Genomic DNA, 26,089 nt, shown 5'->3' with positions numbered 1-26,089 from the left:
AGTAAATAACCATTAAGCCGAGTAAAATCTAAGCACATAATAGAGTAAAATGAACTCTAAAAATACAACTCTGAACAAAGAGTACATTTTACTCTATATCGGTTGGGACCATATGTTATATCTTTAGAGTAACATTTTCTTCAATTTGAGTCAATTTTACTCAGAGATATTTACTATAGTTCAAATATATTAAATATAGGTGTGTTTTAGAGGTTTGTAGTCGGTATAAATATATAAAACATTATAGACCAGTACTGACACCTTTATGGATAACCTCATGATTTTGCTATACAAGATACAAATAGTTAGGACAGTTTGGATGTTGAATACTTCTTTCCTACATAATGGGTAAAGGAACAAGTAGAGAGAAATGTAGGCTACTCTCCTTATTGTCCCTTAATTAATATGATCATATTTCTGTTTTCAGTTTTCCCTCCTTGTTCGTCCCCTATTCAGGAGTCTTCGTTTAGTATCATAACTTATTAAACGTTACCATAAATATTAATGTTCAATAAAGTTGTTTGAATCTTTGTGTCAATGAGGATTAAAAGGGAAGTGTCGCTCCTGGTGCCACTCACCACACGTAGCCACGGTTTCACACTGCGGGCGCGTCCTCGTTTGCGCGCTCACGAAGGCTATTGTGTTTTTATCAACAAGGAGACCACCGTGGCCTTACGGGTTACTGAGCTGACCAGCTGAAAGAAAAGACACTGTACCACCATGGGGGACGAACAAGAAATAATGTGCAAGTTAGAAAACATCTTGGAAATACGGTAAGACTTGACTGCGGAAGAAAGGGAATTATTGCTAGGTGCGTGACACGTCTTGAGAAACGTTATCTGAGCTAATGTTAGCCGGCCAAGAATGAGCCCCTTGGCTGCGCTTTTGTTACCGAGCTAGCTAATAGTAGCCTGTCTGCTGAGAACCCTGTGTTTAATGAGTGTTTGCTATTCTACTTTTAGCTCGTTTCCAAAAGGTTGGGAAGTTATAACCGTTACAGGGCAAACAAGTCAAAGATACAAATAAGCTGTACGTTAAGATGAATTTTCGAACGACACATGTATAAATATTCCAGATGTGTACCAGCCAAATGCCAGATGCGCAATGCTAATTATTTCGGTCGGTAAGCTAGCTACTTAGCTAGCAAGCTTATCTGCCTGTCACCATCTCACTGAATACCAGTCTGTTTGTTTGCACTCATTTCTTCTTTTCAGACACGCTTAGTAGCAGCGTAACAGACGTGCATAATATTAATTCATGCACTTAATTCATTAATTTGCCGCTGCATTATTTGATGATTTTGCTTAACAACAATGCATTGCGTCTATTAAGTTATTTATTATTTTAAACACATTTATATAAATTCACGACAAAAGGAAATACATTCGTACTGTTTTAGATCTTGCTGGGTTTTTTTATTGAATTAAAACTTCTCTTTATTTTATTTGTAAGGGAAATAACCTGACAGCTGGTGTCCTTTGTCTGTGCTACTGTCTGCAGGAACAAGACTGTGCAGATGCAGAAGATCAAGTCTCGTCTTAAGGTTGAGTTTGAATCTCTGGAGTCGGAGGAGAAGCACCTGAAAGAGTACAAACAAGAGATGGACCTGCTTCTACAAGAGAAAATGGCACATGTGGAGGAGCTGCGGCTTATCCACGCAGATATCAATGTGGTGAGTGCTAGATTCACAGAAAAAGAGCTTTTGAAATCTCAGTTTGGATGAGTATCGTTAGCAACAGCAATGAGAGTATTGGTATTGGATGAGCAACACATGATAATGATATAGTGAATGTCATTTTAGTGCCTGTATTATTTCCAGAGGTACAACCTTGAAAAGCATACATGTTTTCTAATTCTTTTGAAATACCCAATCCTGTCCTCTCAGATGGAAAGCACCATCAAGCAGTCGGAGAATGACCTGAATAAACTGCTAGAAACAACACGCCGCCTGCATGATGAGTACAAACCCCTGAAGGAGCATGTTGATGCCCTCAGGATGACTTTAGGTCTACACAGACTCCCGAACCTGAACGAAGAGGAAGAGAAGCTCTCCCTGGAGTTAGTACACACACACACACACACACACACACACACACACACACACATATATATATATATATATATATATATATATATATATATATATATATATATATATATATATATATATATATGAGGTAGTTCACTTAAATTATTTGGTACAGCTGTTGCTTTATACAGTTAACAGTGCATTGACATCCATGTGTTATGTCACCTTTAGGTCCCTTAAAGCCAAATAGTGACATACTTTGAATCGAAAAACATCTCCAAACTTGTCTACACATGAAACATAACTTTTGCAACATTTGCATATCAGGGATATTGAAGTAGCATGTTTTAGAAAGTGATTGCAGCAACTTAAGATATTTCAATGTTTCACAACACATTGTTAGAAAACAACTGATGCTATGTAAAAGCATACAAAAACAAGAATACACAAGTTGTTTATGTGCTATGCATGGCAAAATTATTGAACATGTAAGGACGTAGTGATTTACACAAGTAAATACAAAAAAGAAGTCGTATAACTTTGAAATAGACAAAAATAGTGGTCCAAGAATTATGCCTTTTTAGTACACCACATGTAATCAATGACTTTAGAAAATAAAACCATTAACAGAATGTCTAAGAGACCTACTATAGTGCAGTCCTTTCAATATGCACACATTGCTCAAATATATTATTAACAATGTTTTGGTTAACACGATTTATGACAATAGTTTACTACTCACACGCATTTGTTGCTAGCAGCTATCAAATTTGCCTATATGAAATATTTGATGCCTTGGCGCCAGCGCAGTTTGTGGCCGTTTTTTTTATATTTCTTTCAGTCTGTCCCATTTATCGTGAATACAATCTCAGAACGCTTTGAGGGAATTTCTTCAAATCTGACACCTTTGTCCAATTGCAGTCAAGACAGTGTTATCCAAATGATCAATTGGATAACATGTGGAAAGAGATTACATTTAGGCAGGCGTGGATGTCGAAGCCGTTATTCTTTGTTTTTTTTGGAAGGGGTTTCGTGGTTGTACACAAGCCTGAACACGCAACCAGAGGACAGTTGGTAATTAATTATTTTAATAGTTAGGGGAATTTGTTTGATGTGATGTCCTCAGGCCAGAAAACAATCTCACATTTGAGATGAATCTGTTTACAGAGCAAAATAACCCTAAGGTTACTCCCAAGAAGGAAATTGACTATCATCTAGAAAAAGAAGGACAGGAAAACCTAGATCAGATGTCATTAGATTTAGCTAAGAACGTAAGCAGTGGTTGGCTGTCAATACATTAGAAGTCAAGGTGTAGTTCGAGGAGAACGATTTTTTTTGTTCTTTCTTTTTTTCAAACTTTAGTTTTTATTGAGTTAAGTTTGTACATAATGGAGAGACAAAACAGAAAAATCACATTGTACTTAAGGCTTTTCTTGGCAATGTTGGTAAACAAAATTACAAGATCATAAATAAAATACAATGAAATAATAAAATAAACAACAAACTGAAATGTAACTGTCATGGCTACAATTGGTACACAGATATATTAAGTAGTCTCCTGAAGAGCCCATGCCCTAGCCTTTTTCCACAGTGTCATAAACGATCCATTTCTTCCATTTACACTCAAAATTATTTACTCTCATTCTAAGTTGGTAAGTCATTTTTTCCATAATTTTTTTTCCATCATTACTAGGGCTGCACAATTTTGGGAAAAAAATCTAATTGCGATTTTTCTGACAAATATTGCGATTGCGATTCGATTTGCGATATTTGTTTTTAAGCGACCCAACGGAAGTTTATTGTAAAATGCGGCCATATCTCCGGCTAGGAAGGTCGCATCAACATGCTCCTGTCTCTAGCAGCCCGAGCTACGAGTGAAAGAACTAAACTTACATGAAACTTCCGTTGGGTTGCTTTAAAGTCAAGCTTCAGTTTAAGATTCACCCTGTAATAGATGTAAAACATGTGATGGAGCTTTACTAACCTGACTCAGATGGTTTGATTCACCAAACCATCCAGGAAAGCTCCATTGGAAGCCATTTGGAAAAGGCAGGCATTTTCAAAAATACTTGGCAGGTGATTGGATCAATCTTTCTATCACCTTCTATCATGGGCCACTTCTGATTTGTTAACAATGGCTGCTACATGTTCTTCTTCTGATTGGTGTGGATGACTGACACACAAGAACAAAAAAACAAGTTAAAAAAAATCGCAGGCTTCGCGATTTGATAATCGCATCATTTCAAATCGCGATTTCGATTTAAAATCGATTAATCGTTCAGCCCTAATATATACCTCTCTTATAATATCCATCCACTGGTCTTTTGTCGGTGGCTCAGCCTTACACCAATTTCTGGTTGTTGCTTTCTTGCTTGTTACTAACAGTATCTTAGTTATATATCTATCAGTATTAATCACACATTCATTTATGTTTCCAAGGTATAAAGTGGTGCATTCCTTGGGCATTGAATAACCCAGAATGTCTACAACAGTTGCATGTATACTTTCCCAAAAGGTATTTAGTTTATGGCATTCCCAAATAACGTGTGTGTGATTTTCCTCTCTACTACCACATAACCGCCAACATGTTTGTTGTGTACCGGTTTGTTTACTCTTAATTTTAGGAGTTATGAAGAATCTAGTGAGGTTTTTCCACCGAAACTCTCTCCAAGTCCTTGAGCTTGTGGTAGTTTGTAGCGATTGGTACATGTTGAGCCATTCCTCTGTTGTAATTTCAATGCTAAGTTCCTTCTCCCATTTCTTCTTGATGTAAACAGTAGAAGTAGCCCTACTATCTCTTATGTTTTTGTGTAGAGCTGAAGTTGCCTTGAGTCTGGTCTGATTGTATGTCCGTATCAATATATCAATCACTCCGTTTGAGTTTTTTGTTTGTATTTCCTTCATAAAATAGTCTCTCAATTATAGATATCTAAAAAAAGTCACTATTTTACAATCCGTATTTCTCTTTCAAATCCACAAAACTCATCATACTTCCGTTCTTTGTTACTGTGCACATCGCTGTGATCCCTTTTGTCTCCCACTTTTTAAAGGTTTGATCACCTCGGTTTGGTTTAAACCTACTGTCATAGGCAAGCCAGCTCAATATTTTTACTTCCCTTTCTAGTTTGTACTGTTTAATTAAGTCAAACCAAGTATTCAGAGTATGGAGACTTATTGGGTCAATTGAGTCCTGCAGTGCCTTAAATGTTTCGACATGACCAATTAGAGACTGGATTGGGATGCCGGAAACCTTCATCTCAATGTCTTTCCACTTTGCACTATAGTCCTTATCGCACCACTTAATTACTGAACCTAGTTGAGCTGCATAATAGTAGTCTTTCGGATTTGGTAGTGCCATATCCCCCTTTTCCTTGGCCAATTGTAATGTACATAATTTAATTCATGGTTTCTTACAATTCCATATAAATCTAGAGATCATCTTATCCTAAATTTGAAACTTTTCTTTGGGAATTTTAATTGGAAGTGATTTGAAGAAATATAGCAGTCTAGGGAATATGTTCATTTGAATTATTTCAATTATTGAGCTTAGGTCTAGTGTCAAGGTTGTCCATCTCTTAATGTCTTTTTCGATCTGTGAGTGGATCTTGTCATCATTTATTTTATAGAGATGAGCCAATTGTTTTGGTTAGCGTCACACCAAGATAATTTATAGATTTCGAGTCCCATTTTAATTGGAAGCTGCTCTTCATTTCTTGAGTGGGGGTATAGTTAAAGGTCAAAATCTGTGTTTTATTAACATTCACCTTGTATCCTGAATGGTCACCATATATTTTAATAAGGTTCTGGATAAAGCTTCTATTGGGGTTTTCAAGATATATTATAGTATCATCTGCAAATAGACTCACTATGTGTTCCTGTCCTTTAATCCTAATTCCCTGCAGCTCTTCACTTTGCCGTATGGCCTGTGCTAAAGGTTCAATGTATAGAGCGAAGAGGAGTGGGGACAAACAACATCCCTGACGGGTGCCTCTTTTTAATACTATTCTTTCTGTTAGACTACCATTAATTTTTATTCTAGCTGTGGGATTTTGATAGATAGTTTCAATGCATTTAATTGAGGCCTTATTTAATCCAAAGCGCTCTAGTACTAGATAGAGAAAGTTCCAGTTCACGCTATCAAAGGCCTTTTCAGCATCTAGACTTACCAAAAGAGCACTTGCTTTTTTTGTTTGTATTGAGTTCATAATTTGCAGTCCTCCTAATGTTGTCTTGAATTTGACGGCCCACAATAAAACCAGTTTGATCTTCATCTATTAAATCAGTCATAAATGTCTCATATCTCTTAGTTATAATAGATGTATAAATCTTGTAGTCTACATTGAGAACAGATATGGGTCTGAAGTTGCTACAGTATTATGTGTCTTTCCCCTCTTTGGGAATAACAGAGATCATGGCCTCCTTCCACAAGGGTGGTAGCCGCCCCTCCCTAAGAGTCCAGTTAAAAGAAGACGTGATAACGGGAATGAGTTCTTCTTTAAAGGATCTGTACCACTCTGACGGGAAACCATCGCTTCCAGGGGATTTATTAGCTTTAAGTCTGGATATGGCTTTGGCTACTTCTTCTGGTGTTATAGGGGCTGTGAGATTGTTGTTTTGAACCTCTCCAATAGTTGGTAAATCAAGAGAGTTAAGAAATTGTTTTTTTGCTTCGTCATTAGATGAGGGAGGTTGAGTATATAGATTTTCATAGTAATCTTTGAATATGTTTTCTATTTCCATAGCATCATGCCTCAGTAGTCCTGAGCAAGGATCTCTGATTTTGTGTATTGTATTGATAATCTGTTGTTTCCTAAGTCGCCTTGCCAGTAGCCTAGTAGCCTTTGGGCCCGCCTCGTAGTAGTCCTGCTTTACAAATCGAGTTTTTTCTCTACTTCTCCTCTTAGGATTGTGTCTATTTCCCCTTTAATGTTCTTTATTTCCTGAAGCAGTAGAGTCTTGTGAGAATTTTGATGTTTTATTTCAAGGTTTTTTAATTTTTCAACCAAATTAAGATAAGTGGTTCTTTTGAGTTTCTTTTGTTGTGCGGTGATAGATATTAATTTTCCACGTATTACGGCCTTTACGGTGTCCCATAGAATGGTCGGGCAAATGTCTTCAGTATTATTTTCCTCTATACATCTTTTAATTTCCATTCTTATCTGTTCGGTTATTGATTTGTTGTTCATTATGCCTACATTTAATCTCCAGGTAGTGTTTTTCTGTTTGCTATTCAAGTGTACATTTAGGTGAATTGCATTGTGATCTGAAATATCAGCCACCCCAATTTTACAGTCTTTAACCTTATGTAGATCCCAGTTATTCATTAATACATAATCAATTCTAGAGTGAGTTTTGTGTGTGCTGGAGTAGTGTGTATAATCTTTTTCCATCGGATGCAGTTCTCTCCATACATCAACCATCCCCTGTTCCTTCAAAAATGTGTTGATGAATTTAGCTATATGATTGTTATTTCTTTTTGTGCTTGTTGTGTCTATTTTATGATCCAGTATCACATTAAAATCACCTGCACATATTACAGTGCCTTCTGATTCTGAAGCTATAGCTGAGAATAAAGATTCATGGAAATGTTTTGTACTCTCTGGAGGAGCGTATACATTGATTAACGTGACCATTTCATTTTCTAACTTTCCTTGTACAATAATATAACGTCCTTCTTTGTCTTTAATTTCCAAAAACAAAGTACAGTGCAGGATTTGTTACCAGGTTGTGTTGGCACCACACGCTAACACAACCAATCTCTTTAATCATCTGAAATACAACCACAAAGTGCAATACGACCGGGCAATAATACAACGAAAAGCAGACCAAAAAGCAGATGCCCGCTCGACTTCTTCCACCACATCATCACAGTCATCGATTCAGGACGCATTGTACAGAGCAACGGCCTACGCGACGAGCTCGCAGAGACACAAAGATATTACAGGTGTCATTGCATTTCACATCGCTAAAGATATGTGCCCAGTTAGCACTGTTAGCAACCAGGGCTTTAGGCAACTTGTCAACACGTTGGACAAGCGTTACGCAATGCCGTCTCGGTATTGTTTCAGCAGGTCTGCGCTATGTGACAAATGCCGTGGGGAAGTTGAGAGTGATGTGGCTTCAGCTGACTACTTTGCGACCACAACGGACCTATGGTCTAGCCCAGGGGTGCCCAACCAGTCGATCGCGATCGAGGAGATTCCCAGTCGATCGCAAGATGTGTCTAAAAATAGAACAACGATATTCTGTTTTATCGTTAATGTCCTATAACATAATCTTCCTGTGCCAGAATAATGCACTTGAACGCATTAAAGCTTTGTGATTGCCCGGTGTCGGGGCGTGGCTGGTGAGCAGTAGTTCGCTCAGGTTGTCCGTGTCAACAGGAGTGACAGTCCGCACACACACAAAACCACAATTATGGCAGAAGCAAAAAAGCCCAAAATATATAATTTTCACTCCGAGTGGGAGGACAGGGCGCGACATTAACGACTACCCGATGGCCCGGGGCCATCTAGTATTTAGCTCGGACAATGAAGCCTCACCTGCTGGTTGCCCGATCGGGCAATCTATTATGCCAGTATCATGCAGCTCACGGATCCAGTAATGAGTGACCCGACAGTAAAACTAAACATATCTATAACTAGTTTAGGTAGTTTGAGAGGTAATTAAAATAGCTACGTGTGATATTCTAACCTGAGGTGTGTGTTTTGTCCGCTCACCGCTGCATGTGATCATGCAGAGCTGCGTGTCGCCTTGTCAGCAGCAGCTGATCTCTCTCTCCCGTCAGATTAGACTTCACTCGGGTTTATGTCCATATCGATAAGATCCAGCTAGTTCTAGCTAATGATATGACTACCTGCTTATTAAAAGACACCTAAAAAATAAGTGTCGCTATGCAACTGGTTGAGGCCACAAAGTATAGCACAGCATTATGCATTTGTTTACAGGCCCACCGGAACCCCGAGGCATTAGCAACAGATCAACGCACAATCAACCCATACAGGACATCTCTTTATCCACATTAAGTGTTACACATTAGAATTGACTACTCTTGTCTGTCACATACTCTTCTTGTCTGTCACATAAGTGGCGCAACTGAAGCGGTATTGCGCTAAAGGCAAATTATTTTGACCGGACATTTTGACCGAAGAGATTTAGATTTGCCGGCTAACGGGAACTCTGACATTGCCATTTTGTGTGCTTCGTGGAAGCGCTCGGCTGCTCGGGTCTGCTCGGTCAGCTTCCGGATGAGGAGGCATTCCTTCGACCAACTTACAGTAGATAACATTACAAACATTTTTAACAGGGGCCATAATAGTGTAAATAATGTTTGTTTTGGCAGTTATAACTGAATGTAATGTTTTCTACTTTTTTACATCTGGGAAGGCATTTGCCTTCATCAGATGGAAAGTGTCTTGACCAACAACTTAAGTATTTCTTATAGCTATGCAGGGCATGCAAGCGAGCAAACACAAACAAGAACAAACAAACAAGTGAAATGAAGAATAAAATTGAAATTGTACAATGTAATATTGTGGTGGTTCATCTTATAATTCAGTCTAGAGAATGCACCAGACAGCATCTAAGACCTGCAAAAATCTACATTTTCTAGAGGGAGGCCCCCCAAACCCTTCGTGCGTCATTTCGTCCGCGCGCATTTTTCAGTGCAATCTCTATTGGGCTCAGGGCCATCTGTCTCATCTGCAATGCGAGTGTGGCTTTATCGAAGTAGGGTAATTTAGGAGCGGCATTTCAGAACAGTGCACAAACGCTACGAGACGGAATTCCCTCCTAATTCTGCCCTACGCTCCCAAAAGGGGATGGACCTGAAAGGACAGCTAAATGCACAGCAGTCCATTTTCACCAGGCCCAACAACAAGAGCAAGGCTGCTACCATAGCATCTTATCGTGTCAGTCAAGTTCTTGCGAAAAAATGAAGCCTTTCTATGACAGCGAAGTTGTGAAAGAAGCATTCCTGGAGGCTGCCAATGCCCTTTTGGGGGACAGTCAAAATAAGCGTAGCATTTCAACAGGTTTTTGATATAATAAAAACTCAAGGTAGATACCGTTATTAATCAGCTGTAAGTTTTAGTTTGTTTGAACTTATTCATTATAATTATTGTACAAAATGGTATAAGAATGCAAACATTATGATCTGTTCTATTTAAATTGATTATAGTCTATTATCAATTCAGGTTAAGAAACTAGTGTTGCTTGCATCCTATTTTTTAAAGGCATTTATTTTTATACTCTAATAAAATGCAACAAAAAAACGGTTTGATTCTATTAATTTTGTCTCTTTTTATTCCACTTTGGCAGCAGATTCCTCTGTAGCTTCAGATCTGAGTTGTCTCATTATACCTCATTCACACCAAAGCAACTCCGGTTCAAGCTCCGTGCTAGAGCTTTTCAGGTTCAGAACCGGTTTTTCGGTTTAGCTCCGGCTCTTTTCACACTGCCCAGAGTCCAACTGGTGCTGCGTCATTGCGTCATCGTTTGCGTCATGACGTAACCGTTTGCGTGCCTGCTTCATAAAGCCAAACCACTCGGAAACCCCTCACAGCTGACACCGACATCAACAACAATTGCCGATTGTGCTCCAGCTTCCTCTGTACCTCTTCGGAAGACCAGATTCCCAGTAGGTAGCTGGTCTCTTCAGTGGACCACTGCTGCTTGTTAAGTTTCTCCATCGTTGTGTACAAACTAGATAAAACGCTGGCTTTTTGTTGTTGTTCAGTAGTTGATCCCGCCCCTTCCCCCCGCCTCGACGTAAGCGTGACGTATGCAGTGCTTTTGCTCTAGCCGGACAATTCTTTGGTGCTTGAAACGAACCGGATTCCGGAGCTAAGAGGCTGCTCCGCTGCGGTGTGAAGAGGAAAACCCGGTGATTTTCAAGCTCCAGCTCCGAACCGGCACTGAAACACCGTTGGTGTGAATCAGGTATTAGTAAGCCTAATTTATACTTTTGTAGCAACACTATTTTTATATAATGGCAAAGAAAGGGTTCAGTCTTTTCTTTTTTTCCTGTGTCATATGTGGCAGCATTGCCAGAAGTTCCTCTTCAAAGAGGGTCTTCAGTACAGGTGGCAATATTGTCACCTGCCTGCGCTCATCTCTGAAACCAGACCATGTAAACAGGATGGTGTTTCTTGCAATACATCTTTAAAAGATGACGTGAGCAGCCCTAGCAGTATTTGCCATGGTGGCTAAAACATTTTTATTTGGTCTTAAATTGTAGTTCAACATTTATTTCCTGTTACTTCTGGACCATGACGGTTGGCCAGCCTTCAACGTTTAACTGAGTGGAATATGTTGAATATGTTTTACCAAAATGTTGGCTATATGTTAAGGAGTTTTCAGTAGGTTGTGACAGTGCACTGCAACATATTTGATTTAATTTATTTTGGTCTAATTTATTTGTATTTATCATATTAATATACACTGAACAAAAACATAAATGCAACACTTTTGTTTTTGCTCCCATTTTTCATGAGATGAACTCAAAGATCTAAAACATTTTCTATATACACAAAATAACCATTTCTCTCAAATATTGTTCACAAACATATGTCACCTATTGAGCATGTTTGGGATGCTCTGGATCGGCGTATACGACAGCGTGTTCCAGTTCCTGCCAAAATCCGTCAACTTCGCACAGTCATTGAAGAGGAGTGGACCAACATTCCACAGGCCACAATCAACAACCTGATCAACTGTATGCGAAGGAGATGGGTGACATGTTAGGGTTTAACAATAGGGTTTTCGGACCCCCCCAGACCCCCCCAATAAAGCAAAAATGCATGTTTCAGAGTGGCCTTTTATTGTGGCCAGCCTAAGGCACACCTGTGCAATAATCATGCTGTCTAATCAGCATCTTGATATGCCACACCTGTGAGGTGGGATGGATTATCTCGGCAAAGGAGAAGTGCTCACTATCACAGATTTTTTCAGATTTGTGAACAATATTTGAGAGAAATGGTTATTTTGTGTATATAGAAAATGTTTTAGATCTTTCAGTTCATCTCATGAAAAATGGGAGTAAAAACAAAAGTGTTGCGTTTATATTTTTGTTCAGTGTATGTTTAGTATGGTTTTGGAAGTGCGCTCCAACATATTTGTTGATCTTGTTTATTGGTAAAATATTATTTGTTTTAAAGTTCAATAAATGGTCAATGAATAATTGTCAAAATAATCGTGATATCAATTATTGACCCAAATAATTGTGATTATGATTTTTGCCATAATCGCACAGCCCTACTTTCTTGTATGACACATCGTAACCATGACTACTAGTAGCTGCTCTGAGAACACTGTGCAGCTCAACAAACTCAATGAAATAAAAAAATTTAAAAAAAAAACAGAATAATTGAATTTGAACTTCCAAAATAAGGAGTTCGCCTGCCACGTTGCACTCGTGGGTTGAGGGGAATGTCCCATAGAACATGAAGACCCCTTCCTAGTAAGGTCTGGTCTATTCATCCAGTAACTCTTAAACAACAACTTCATAACAGAAAATATAGATGTAGCTTCGGATCAGTAACAGTTAAGAAGACCTTATCATTTAGGGATTAAATTAGGGTGTGTCCGGTGTTAATCACCTGTAGTGTAAATCAGTACTTTTGTCCTTTTGGATGTACTCACATACATGTCCATTATTTCCTCTGAAACCCTTGTAACCTTTGTTTAGCTCGCACGGCCGTGTTCTCAGAGTTTCCAACCCGCTGCCACGGCAGTGTTTTCTGCAGCCGCTCCTCTATCCCCGGCATTCTATCGGAATGCCCCTCCTGTTCAGCTCGTCTGCAGCCTCTTGTGCGCTCTCGTACGTCCTCGGGCCGGATTCCCAGTGGACTCTTAATTTATATAAGGGTGTCTGGAAGCGGATTCTTTCCCATGTTGTTCCGTCGGTTTCTTCCCTCTTGGTCAGTCAGCCGGTTTTGCAATGCTCTCTGCTGTTTCAGCGCTTGGGTAAGAGCCCCTTTTACATCTATGCACGTCTACATTTGACTTTAAACCAGTTATTTTCCAGCTGATTTGGCCCCTCAAATGTCCCTGGGTATTACTCATCACTGTTTGTTCATTTGTGTTTTTATGTATTTGTTTCTATCTCGCTAACTCTCTGTTCGGCTAGCTCAATCCTCGTGGCTTGTGATTTTAGCTCCTTCGTTGTTTCAGTTAGCTTTTGGTTAACGCCTTTTTTTAAAGCCTTCAAGTTCTTCCCTCATTTCTTTTTTAATTTCTTCTTTAAAGGAGATAAACTGTGATTTTAGCTCAGTTTTAAAGTTCTGAATTTTCTTTGCAATATCTTTAGGCATGCACGCAGTACACCCATTGCCTCAGTCTCCATGTGCTCGCCATCTACGCTACCCTCTGTGTCCGTCATGTCTCCTCTGTCTGTAGTTTCAGGTTGAATTGCCGAGCTTCTTACACTTTTTGGTCTCCGTTGTCTTCCTCCCCTTTTCATTTCTGTTTAACAAGTGTTTATTTATTTATAATCTTCGTATTTAGGGGTTTTCATCGAGTGTTGATCGGGAGCTGGTCGTTTATGCTGCCATCTTGGGTTCGGTCCCCACCGGAATTCCGAGAACAATTTGATTATATGTAAAGCATATATTTAAATAAAACGATTGATAGTGTTTTGTGAACGTTTAAAGGCCATATTAAAGGGTACCTATCATGCAAAATGCACTCTTGTACGTCTTTTATATATGTGTCCCCGGTGTGTCAGAAAATACAACCCTCTCTCTTTTCCTCTATACCCAAATCTCTAAAAAAGGGGCTGTAACGGATCTGATACAGACTGATCCAGATTTGAATTATTTTCTACGTCGCAAAAGGGGAGGTCAATTCTCCACCTATCAGGGGAAAGACAGGTTGGGCCACGGCCGGCCATTGCCGCTCGAAAGCGCCGGAGACGCTGTAGTACATATACCAGGCCTGTAAGTGGCGCTGTAGTCTGCCACAAAAGCAGCGAAGAAGACTTCCCGAGCATGGTTGCCATGGTTGCCCTTCTGTTTATAGAGTGGCAAAGTCGCCCATCTGCTTCCGCCCCATGGGACCGTATTTCCGAAAAATTATGTATTGAAGTCAATGTAGAGAGAAAACGTATCTTTCGATCCCGTATGAATTGTGCAATGAATTGCACATATGATGTTTGTCAATCTTAAAAAATAATTTCCATGTCAAAAAAGTCACAGTTTGTCTTAAAACTGTTGAAATATAAGACTATGAAAAATACGCAACTAGAAAGACTACAAATCCCAGAGTTGCTTACATTAACGTTACACAGACATTACACTCGTGTTACTCACCGAAACCTTGTAAAGCCGGTCCCGCATGCTGGCTCTTACGGAACCGACTAACTCCCCTTTTGTGTATGTACAGTTCTCAACATGGCCAGACTTGTAGTGGTTTTCACCTCTTTTAATACTTTTCGCCTCATTCTGAAAGAAAGAGGTGGAATGTGCCGGCCATCTTGGTGTTGGTGACGTATGCAAGACCAGAGTTGTAGTTCATTGAGCGTTTCACACAAAATGTGTTGCTTCACAGTTTTACGCCACATTTTTATTTTTTTGACTTGCAAAATTATCTTTTAAATTGACAAACATCATGTGTAATTTGTGGCACAATTCAAACGGGATCGAAAGATAATCTTTCTCTCTCCATTGACTTCAATACAAGATTTTTCAGAAATAAGGTCCCATGGAGGTCCCCCGGAAGGGGAGGGACTTCGCCACTCTATTCTCCGCTGTGGTTCTTTTTCTCCCTCCCCGAGGCATGCATTTGCACCTCCTGCTTTAAAACAAATGAATAATGACCCTATATAATCATATGTAAGGGATAATGTGCAGCGACGTGGTCATTATGGAGAAAAGAACACAGGCTGATCAGGAGTCCGACGCGAAGCGGAGGGATCTTGATCGGCATGAAGTGCCGGCATGATTGCTTCAATAGCGTTTTTGAGGAACTTTTTGATTGCTGATTTGAAAAAATCGTTGCTTGCTTTAAAAGCAGCACAATTCATTATGTCAAACCTTGGAACGTATCTAGATATCCCTGCCCTATTGCAGAAGTAACTGGCAACTGAATATGTGTCGCCGTTTGATGTCTATGTCTGGACCGCTGCGTATAAAGAAGGGTTTCTGCCCCGTTACTTCTCTTCTTACTTCTATAAGAATAAAACACGGGGGACGGAGATCTCTTTTTCACCCCCTCTTCTGACAGCCCAGCATCTCAAAGCACGCTCCCCTCTCCTGCAGGGGGGCGTGGTCAGCTGCAGCTCACAGAATCAGCCCCCTGCAAAAACAGCGCTGGAAAGAGCAAATGGAGCGAAATGAGGCATGGCTAAAATGCAGGATCTGTTTAGTATTTTGAAAAAAGAACTATATTTATATAGGTATGGCCCTACAATATATTGTTCAAATATAGCACGATATGTCCCCTTTAATATACATTTTTGAGGACAGTCACAACAAATTACATGAAACAAGAGTACAATCTCAATAACCATTCAATTCAGTGAATACACAATTCTGTAAAAATATCCATTTGATTCATTATCTTTATTGAAATGACCAATAATCACATTTTCCAGCCTGTATTACTTAAAAAGCAGGGAATCATGCCTTTTTACTCCTTAAAGTTAAAATACTATTTGCCCACAGTATTGCAACAGTGCTCTAACAGGGTGTCCGTGGGGTCTTAAAAAGTATTAAAAGTTGATAAATCAATTTAGCGAAAATTAAGGCTATTAAAAAATATTAAATGGCATTTTCCAAGGTATTACATTTTGTAGCTTGTCCAAAGAGGCCATTGTCCAAAGAGGTTGTATTCTACAGTCTGCCTGAATGTAATCATTACGTAGGTGTGTAGTGTGATTCTGTGTAGTTTATTTATGGCCTCCCGTTGGGTTTGACGTAATCTGAACAGGACATCGCACGCTCACTGCTTGATAGTGCGCGAAGGTCCGTTTACGCCGGTTGTTCAACAACATCGTTATGGGGAAATGCAAGTTTGCGTCCAAATGGTTGGAAGATAAGGAGGAAGGACAATCAATACTGTATATAGGAAATGTGAGGTAAAGTGTCGCCAATGTAACCGGTTAAAACTCGAAGTGGCGATGAGGTCTTAAAATGTATGGAAAGGGTCTTAAAGTGTATTCAATTTGACTTCAGGATTCCTCCATATACCCTGTCCAAACAAGTAATCGCAAACATGATTATAAATAGCAACATTTATAGCTTTACTGATAGTTGTTTTAGGTGGTACCATTGGATATGATTCAGATTATGGCAGCGGGTTGTTTATTAGCCGGTTTATTAGTGTGACTAAAGACTTTGAGGATATCTGATGACAGGAAGTTTTAGGCCATGAGGCCGTGGGGTGACTCTTCTAGAGGACAATTTCTGGATCAGATTTCTTACAGGTCAAAGACAAGTTGCCAGTCCCTTCCTTTCGCCACAATAGAGATATATGGTTTTTGGCCATGATGAGAAGCCTAATCATAGGACACCGTGGGCTAGAGGAGTTTTTCTTTCTTTCATGTTGCCGTTAAAGAAATATTCTTTGAGTGGGAGTTTATCTTCTAATCATCAGTTGTCTGTAGAACCTGCACAATTTGTCTGATATTAATATTATTATTATTTATTCTGCAAAGTAGAGCAGGCTTTCATGGCCCCAATGTACGCGATTGACAGCGAGATATTTGGATAATCTCAAATGACTAGGACATTGCTGTGTCTCCATTTGCTTACTTCTACTTACAGTTGCTATTTTACCCAGATGGTGCAATCAAAAAATGTAGTGCGAAGTGCTAGACACATCAAACTACAGCTGCTATGTAACAGAAGTGACCAGCTGCCATTGTGGTTGCTCCGGTCAACACTAGGGCTGCACGATTTTGGGAAAAAATCTAATTGCGATTTTTCTGACAAATATTGCGATTGCGATTTGCGATATTTGTTTTTAAGCGACCCAACGGAAGTTTATTGTAAAATGTGGCCATATCTCCGGCTAGGAAGGTCGCATCAACATGCTCCCGTCTCTAGCACCCCCGCAGCCCGAGCTACGAGTGAAAGAACTAAACTTACATGAAACTTCCGTTGGGTTGCTTTAAAGTCAAGCTTCAGTTTAAGATTCACCCTGTAATAGATGTAAAACATGTGATGGAGCTTTACTAACCTGACTCAGATGGTTTGATTCACCAAACCATCCAGGAAAGCTCCATTGGAAGCCATTTGGAAAAGTATTTCAAAAATACTTGGCAGGTGATTGGATCAATCTGTCTATTACCTTCTATCATGGGCCACTTCTGATTGGTTAACAGCAGTTGAACATGGGTCAGTCGGTCCTAAGAGATGGGCGAACGCCATAGCTGGTACATGTGGAGCACAGCACTTTTGATTGGTGTGGATGACTGACACACAAGAAAAAAAGAAAAAAACAAGTAAAAAATAAATGTAAAAAAAACAACAAAAAGTAAAACAAAATTGCAGGCTTTGCGATTTGATAATCGCATCATTTGAAATCGCGATTTCGATTTAAAATCGATTAATCGTTCAGCCCTAGTCAACACCGTACTCGCTTTTTTTTAACCTTTCGATAAATGTACCATTGGCCCCCACCTCCTCTTTTTGTGGCCCTCAGATTAATTTATAAACATCGTAATTATTAACAAAAAAATTATCTGACGCGTTTTTTTGTATTGTCTTTGTTTCCCGTGGAAACACTCACAAGAAACACCGGCTGTTTTTATGCCTGCTGTGACATTAAGTTGCCGCTTGTAATTATGCCGTTACAAGCTTCAAAGTTGTATTTATCATCTAAATTTGGCAAAAAAAGGTTTAATATTCTAAAAACCAAGACTTTGTTTATTTGAAATCAGATAAAAACAAACTGTCACGGACCCTGCCGTGTTATCTATTATAATTCATAATTTCAGCGGGAGGGAGGGGAGCGGCGGTGAGGAACAGCATAGTGCGGGTTGACAGGTGTCTGTTGACACTACATTACATGTCACTTGTTAAACGCTTTTATCCAAAGCGACTTACATACTCAATACTGTGGGCAATCCCCACAGGAGCAATTTGGGATGAAGTGAAGTGTCTTGCCCAGGGACACAACGACATGCTGACTGCAGTGGGGTTTGAACCTGTGACCGAACACCAACACACAACCCACTGCACCACACGCCTCCCATTCCCCTTATTGTGGAATAAGGGGAATGCAGAGACAGGCTACAAGTGTCTTAGGGTCAAGTTAGATAACAAATTTCTGGGGTAGTGTTCATGACTTAATGTTTATGTCATCTTAATGGTTAATCTCAAAGCACACACATTTTCCATTCTTTCCAATAGTTTAAAAATAGTTTTATTCCACTGTTTAATAACCTGTTCATTACAAACATGACACTTGTACAAATTAAATAACATTTCTGTGAACTGATATTTGTTTAGTGAGCTTATTAGAGGATGTTCCCTGAAAGATTGTAAAATGTCAATGAAGATGTCAGACTTATTATATTTGTTAATAATTACATTACATACAATACATGGAATGTGTGTGTGTTCCAAGTGAATCTGCGGCCCCCTCGTGGCCAGTACACACATTATGTGGCCCCCACCAGCATCCAAGTTGCCCATCCCTGTACTAGTCTCAAACAGAAGCCATTCTTAATTGTTGTTGGGTTAATTTACTCTAGAAATTATTTGTTACCACAAACGGTAACACTACTAGCTAATTCACACAATGCGCAATTGTCAAATGTCATGGCAGTAGAGAGAGAATCCAAATGAAGACACTGCCATTGCTTGTTTTGCAAGCGTCTTTTGTTAATGCGTAAACAGTAGCAACGGTAGTCTCAACAGCAAATATCTACAAACCCCGGCCCATGGCTATCAGAAGCTGGCCTTAAAAACTCCCAATGTTCTAACTCACTTTGTACTCACAAGTTGTTGGCGTCTTGATGGTATCGCAGAGGGAACTTGAATCATATACGGCTCTTTATTGACAGGTCTTGTAGCCTTTTTTAGAAATTCAAGTCCAACATAATTTTCCCTCCACTTGTGTCGATTCAGTTTCCCAGAAACTGCACGCTCATCAAGGGGGGCTGACGCAAAACAACAGTCTGACCTCCTTAAACTGAGGATGATATTAAGACTGGAGAGTTTATTTATTTATCTAGTACATTTACAAATTGGACTACCGGTACTTGTAATGGGACCAACGATGGGACCAACAACCATGCCTGTTTTTTGTTGTACGTTAGGACTGATGTAGAAGATTCGTTTTTATTTGAAAGTTTGTTTTCTCAACCAACAGCCCAAAATACATTCTGTTTTCCCATAATACATTTGCCAGATGTTTAATTACCACCTTTCTCGCAGGTGAGGCTGTCAGTTCAGTTCCTTAATGTGCTAAATTATAATTTTTGTTATGCACTGCAAATCCTTATTTTCTTTCCAAATGAACATTAGCACATTTCTGGTGCCAGATAAGTAAGGATGCCCCGGTTCAATCTCAAACATCAGTATCGGGTCGATCAAGGCATTTTCTAACTGATTGGTATCGGCTTCATTCAGCTATCCAGCCTGATCCAATCCTTTGTTTAACGTAGGCTGTCATTATATTATATTTAGCTGACGCTTTTATCTAAAGCGACTTACAATAAGTGCATTCGACCAGGAAGATACCTGTACAACCTTGAAGAAAACAGAATCATATAAGTACATCAGGTTTCATAGAGCAGTCACACAGCTGTTTTCACTTTTGAAGCTTTAAACGCTGCGTGGCCAAACAGCATACACCATAAAATTGTCTAAAAGCATCTACATGCACGCGTTTATTTTCAACCCTGTGTAAAAATCTTTTCTTGCTTTCATGTTTGAAAGTTACATGAAGAAAGGCAAAGCCAATTAGAATAAGTAAATCGTTAATCTTCCCCAAAAGATTTACAGTCGATACAAATATACACTCAACATAACACAGTTCATTCAGGTTACTAAGGCAGACTCTGCAACAAGAACAACAGACACTGTAGGGCACTTTTTTGGAGAGAGAGATTCTGGAAAGGTTTGCTATTCGGTTTTATACTTTATTTTGTAATAAATGAAGGAACACCTTGGATGCCGGATTTTCTTGGGTCAATATACAGCTATTCAAAAGTCAAGCTGGATGATTTGAATGAGTTAATGTAATAAAAGTGTGCCCTGTGCAGCAGTATTATAAACAAATAGAAGCATTGGATATGGACTTGAAATCAGTAGATGCTATCAGTGGCTAAGAAACTTGATTTGCAAATCCCTTTAAATAACCGTTATAGTGCCTACTGTAATTATGTCAGTTGTGATAAAGTACTTTTTCGAAAAGGTGTCACTTTCTTGCAGGGTGTTAAACACATTTTTAGATACACTCTGAAAGTGACGTGCAAAAGGAAGTCATTAGTCTCCTGAAAATGGCTAATGAATGATTACATTTGACCTGCCACTCAAAATATTACCTTTGGTATTTTTTTGTTGGTGAGTGATGTCTATCTACTGGCAACTTACATATTTTTGCATTTATCTGCAAAATGGTGCGAATATTTCAACACAAAATGCTCATTTTAACTTAAATAAAATCATGAATGACAGATTCAAGTACACTGGCATAAGTTTTGAAATGCGTGTGTTGTTATGTGCTGCTTGAAAAACAAGCTTACATGGACATTTGGTTGATCATGTTTACAGTAAATATAATGGCGTGTTAATGCTCTACTCTTATCACAAAGCTTTTTGGAGAGAAACCAGAGAGCAGTAAAGAAATGGGATATCACTCTTTTCATTTCTGAAAATGGGCCAGTCAGGCATAAAGTTCAAGGCTGAATTTCTTTCCCAGCCCTCGGCACTCACGGACACACACACACAAGCAGACAAACTGCTCACAACTACTATACTTTTCCCCTAGAGTTGTACATATAAAGACGATATGTGAGATTGAGCATAATGTTCTCCAATTTCAGTCTACTTTTCTATTTGCCACTCAACATCTCCTGATACACAGCACAGATGGGATGATCTCAACTGCGATGTGATTCAAAGGCTCTAAATAAGAATCACAGCTAGCCCGGTTTCTCTCTCTCTTTGAACAGTTACTTTGAGAAGCAGAAAGCAGAGTGGCAGAAGGAGCCGCACGAGCCCGCCATCCCAGAATCCCTCGCCGCCGCTGCAGCAGCAGCACAGCAGCTTCAGGTCTCCAGGAAGCAAGATGCACGCCAGACGGCCACCTTCAGACAGCAACCCCCCCCCATGAAGGTAACACTCCTACTGAAAAACTAAAATGGCTGCAACTGTGAAAGAAGTCACTTTTTCAAGTTTGATATTGAAAAACACTATCAATGTTCTATATGTAACTGTTCTTAGTTGTACAATATATATTAAGAAAATTACCGTACTTAAATATGACCAATCAAGACGAATCACACGACTGTCCACAGGGCAGGTCTCAAGGCCACCAGTGGTTTCATGACATCTCTAAAAACACACTGCAAGACATTCAAACAGGCGTGGTTTTTGATAAATTGATCAAGCTTTGTGTATTTTAATAGTTGCTTTCTCAAAATCTCCCGACTGACAGCCGCTCTCCAGGCACACAGATGCAATGCATTGTGGGGCAGTAGAAATGGCGCAGTTAGCTAAGTAGAAGACATCATGGCATTTCTTGCATACAAAAAATCCACACACACTATTAAATGTCAATCAACTAGATACATTATCCTTCTTGTAAATTGTACGTTATTATGCAAACAGTCATAGTTTACAATCTTAAATCGCTAATCAAGTTAACTTTTTGACAACGAAAAGTGTCTGCACTATGCTCTGCACCTCGTAGTGAGTGAGTCATACATTGTAATCACCTGAAGGCAGCTTTAGTCAGACGCCCAGCGCAACCACCTGACTAAGTGGGTTATCTCTTCAACACGGCAAGGACATAATAGGGAGTGATAGGTCTTAATGTCTGTCCCCCCCTCTCTCCAGGCTTGTTTGTCCTGCCACCAGCAGATTCATCGTAATGCCCCCATCTGTCCATTGTGCAAGGCCAAGAGCCGCTCCCGCAACCCAAAGAAGCCCAAGAGGAAGCCCGACGAGTAGATCCTACCCTACCTTCAGCCTCAGTTTAACGGGACCTGGTCTGAAACACTGATCCAAGATCAGCCATGTACTTCACAATATATGACTGAAATAACAGATCTATGCTTCAGGGCAACTTCCACAAACAGTCCTCTCTTAAACAAGTCGTCTTAGTACCTTTTTCATAAACTGTCAACTGAAATTGATGGAGGATCTGGTGATGTCATTCTGTTTGTTTTAACCGTGCTTTGGATGTGTTTATATGTAATTGTATGACTTCTATAGTAGGTTTAATAACCCCTAACCATGTAGCTGCAATAATGCAAAAATGAAACTTGACAAAATGCATACCTTTTTTTCCCCATGTTGCCATTGTTCTTTGCCTTAGATATTGTACTGTATTTTCAAGTTTTTTAATGCATGTGTGCTTCCATGGCTGTCTGTCTTGTATTTGTTTGTGCCAATGAAAATGTTGAGTAGGCTTAATTAAAGTTAGATAAAACACAATGTTGTTTTAATGTTTACAGTGTTCAAGTGACAATTGGTGGGATAAGAAAAGAAAAAAACCCAGACTCATCCGCTCTGAAAAGTGTTGTGTGTTTAACTTTAATACAGTGATAAGAAAATAAATTGCTGTTTTGTATTAACCTTGTTACGATGTCCTCTTTTTTTACACTCAAAACAAAGGCTAGACATTTGTTTCTGATAGCGGTGTGAAAGTAAACACAGCTGTAGCTGAGCAGTGAAGCCGAGGATCAGCATATGCATTAATGTTTTTCAGCCAAATGGGTTTTTATCCATTGTGTCAAATAAAGAGATAGGAATATGTTTGACTCCACCACAACATTGTCCCATCCATTGTATTAACACGGCGCCCATCATACTGCAGCTATCTGTCTGAAAAAGGACAGTGAGGTCTTGCTAAATGAGTTCCTGTAGCGTTTTTGTCAGGGTAACCCCTCATTTCATCTGTTGCCAGGGCAACTCCACGTTCCTTAGCCGTTGCTAGGCAACCCCAGGTTGCTGTGACCCGCACATCACCACTTCAGTAGTTCCTTCCCAAATCCAGTGAGGGGCATTGAAGGGCTTTGGGAGACATTGCACACTCCTGTAACATAAATAATTGTTTCAGTTTTGTGAATAATTCATACGGTCTGTCAAAGTAAAAAAGATATAAGTTGGCAGTTTTTGTTTCTAAGAGTTTGATCAACACTTACTCCATAGCTCAAGTGTGTGTTTAGTCTGCCCTTCAGTGTTTGGAGCTTTAGTTGTGTCTTCTTCCTCCCGATAAAACTTCTCAAGGCCAGAGAAGACCGTTCTTGCTCACACACTCTGCAGGCAGCCGGATCATGGAGCTCCACCTCTGCAGCCTGACACACAAGATAAACATTAAAGACGACAAAACTGAGCATTTTCCTATCCCGATAACACACCCACAAGGCAAAAGTTAGTCATAGAGAGGGGAGTCACCTGACCCGTCTCATGTCTTCCTTGACAATTTTGAGCCTCAGCATTGAGAGTATTTGAGGGGGGACGGTGTGGATTTCGGGACCTTGACTCTTGAGATATTTGGGGGAGGTTCGGTCTCTCCCTCGACACTCTGGGAGAGGGAGGTTACATTCCCCATCATCTCTAAACTGGTCCGCGGATACTTGTCTCCGACATGCGGTCATCTCCCTTCCCCTGGCTCCTTTGTGTCTCCCCCTCTCCTCCGCAGAGAGCCGGGGGTGCTGCTGCTGGTTTCGGACAAGAGCAATCATTCTTCTGCACAGCGCTTCCCACTTCTCCTCCTCCATTTTGTGAAAAATACAGAGCGCGCGAGTCACACCGTGACGTACGCTAACGTTATTATAGTGACGTAACTTAAGCGTGTTTGTGTGGGGGGGAGATAAACCCTATTACAAAATCGATAGCTTACCAACACCAGACATTTTGGTAAAATATTAACCCACTTGAACCAAAGGTCACTGCTCTCCCCTTTCACCAAGCGCTTGTTTACTGCCCTCTTCTTTTGCTGTTAGCTAGCTACAGCTGCACTTCCTGCCAACAGTGAACTACTAGCGCCACCTGCTGGCTGACAGAGGCATGTTTAAAGCCATTAAATCCAATGCCTTTAATTTATTTATGCATTTATTTGAAAATGAATATCTATTTTAAGTCATGAGTGGTAAACCAGAGGATTTACCTGGAAATATAAAGTGACAAGAATCACATTTACAAGTACAAAATAATGTCTGATACAAAATATAAAAAAGGCAATCTATGAGGAAAATCCTTAGACTGTCATTTTACATATAATTGTTGTGCTATCATTTAAACCTCTTAATGTGTGTATATATTTGTACATATCTGTATGAGTATGTATTTATTTATATATATAAGTGGGTGTGTATGTACAGCATATATGGGCCATAATACCGAATTGGACCAAAGTCAGGTTGGAAATGTTTTTGCATTTTGTATGTTTTTTTCCCAAAACTGTGTCCATATATATTTTTGTACCATATCTAAATTACACATATCTAGTAAAAGAACCGTACATTTTTATATCGTATTTTCAGACTGTATTGGAATGTTCTTCCTCTACCAAAAATGGTCACTACCGAAACATAGTAAATACACTGTAGTAAAAAAGTATTATATTAACCTGTTAAGCTTGTTTTACCTTCCCTTCTCTAAATAGTTTTAACAAATATTTCTTGAGGGTTTTCACAATTAAATTAATAAAAGTGAATTTCTAATCAAATTTCAAAATTCGTAAAAATCATAATACTGATCATATTGATTCCAGAGTTGATGATTGTTGAAATTGAACATACACTATTAAACCAATCAGCATCATATAATTTTAGTTGATAACTCAATACTTTATTAACACATCCAGTGTTTCGGTAGTGACCACAGTATTTTGTTCTCAAGGTTATCCCTCAACCTTATTGCTTCATTTTAACTCATAACGTGCCTTATGTTGAAGTGTGAATTTTTGAATACTGACCCAGAATCAGCACTTTAGTAACAGGCTGAAATAGAGGGGAATAAGGCTAGAATGCATGATCTGTTTGGTATTTTGAGCAAAACACTTCATAGACATGTTTTTTATATATATCTGAGACCTATAATATATGCCTAACCAAGGGTGTAACTTTGGTTTGAGAAGTGGGGGGGACACAAAACAGGGGGTCTTCCGCAATGAAAAAATGTCTCGATATAATTCAATTTCCTGCCTTTCTACAAATATATTAGGGACTTTGGTGTTAAAAAGTCCAAGAAAAATGTGTAGTGTATATAATGTTTTATTTAACAAGTTGTATTTGTTGGTGGACCTAACCTCCTCTAGAGGGGTCCGGGGCATGCACCCTGGGAAGATTGTTTTCTTTAAATTGAAGTTAAATGCATCAATCTGGTGCACTTTGAGGGCAAAATTAAAAGATTTATGGATACAGCTCTCAACACTCATGAAACAGAACTGTATATATTTAAATAATCAAAAAAACATTAGAATATGATCACAACCAATAACAAACATTTGATAAACTCCTCTCTCCTATCTTTATCTTACCTAGTCTGCATTCTTTCTTTTTATTTATGCATATTTTACTAATCACTCCCCTTTTAAACTGTGTTTTTTATTTTTTACTGACCTATATTGGAATGATTTCTTAACTTATTTTTTACAACTATATTAGATGGACTTATTTGTTTACAAAGATGACCAAACCGTTTGACCAGTCTGACCAGTCTGAGATAACTTGGACTAAAGTTTACAATCTAATCACTCAGAGAGTCCTTTACCTCACTCTCTCTCTCTCTCTCTCTCTCGCTCGCACACTCACACAAAATGCGCTCGTGCCACACACACACCGCTTGCGTAAAAAAAAAAGAATAAACACGTTTGAAAAGTGGGGGGGACACAAATGGGATTTTGAAAATCCCTATCCCCAGTGGAAATTACGCCCAT

General features: G+C 39.3%; 2 protein-coding genes across 3 annotated transcripts; one reads left to right on the top strand and one right to left on the bottom strand.

Moving 5' to 3' along the window:
• The first annotated feature begins 588 nt into the window (after window positions 1–588).
• zc4h2 (zinc finger, C4H2 domain containing) lies at window positions 589–22,778 on the top strand. The gene is made up of 5 exons (XM_079671020.1): window positions 589–773; window positions 1,501–1,672; window positions 1,886–2,058; window positions 21,153–21,315; window positions 22,039–22,778. Exons 1-5 carry the CDS (start codon window positions 721–723, stop codon window positions 22,150–22,152), a joined length of 675 nt encoding a protein of 224 aa, XP_079527146.1. The 5' UTR covers window positions 589–720; the 3' UTR covers window positions 22,153–22,778.
• On the bottom strand, window positions 22,710–25,938 carry LOC307032775 (uncharacterized protein). 2 transcript variants are annotated; one of them, XR_013806373.1, is made up of 3 exons: window positions 23,602–25,923; window positions 23,349–23,501; window positions 22,710–23,239 (listed from the first exon to the last, which is right to left on the bottom strand). XR_013806373.1 is itself a non-coding variant. In XM_079671021.1 (3 exons), the coding sequence occupies exons 1-3, from the start codon at window positions 23,925–23,927 to the stop codon at window positions 23,177–23,179; spliced, it is 537 nt and encodes a 178-aa protein (XP_079527147.1). In that variant the 5' UTR covers window positions 23,928–25,938; the 3' UTR covers window positions 22,710–23,176. The 2 variants fall into 2 exon arrangements, 1 of the variants encoding a protein (XP_079527147.1); XM_079671021.1 differs by having other exon boundaries at window positions 23,607–25,938.
• Between the last annotated feature and the right edge of the window lie 151 nt (window positions 25,939–26,089).

The sequence above is a fragment of the Notothenia rossii genome (genome assembly GCF_949606895.1).
Source record: "Notothenia rossii genome assembly, chromosome: 3".
NCBI classification, from domain to species: domain Eukaryota; kingdom Metazoa; phylum Chordata; class Actinopteri; order Perciformes; family Nototheniidae; genus Notothenia; species Notothenia rossii.
This window is presented reverse-complemented; position numbering and strand designations above follow the sequence as displayed.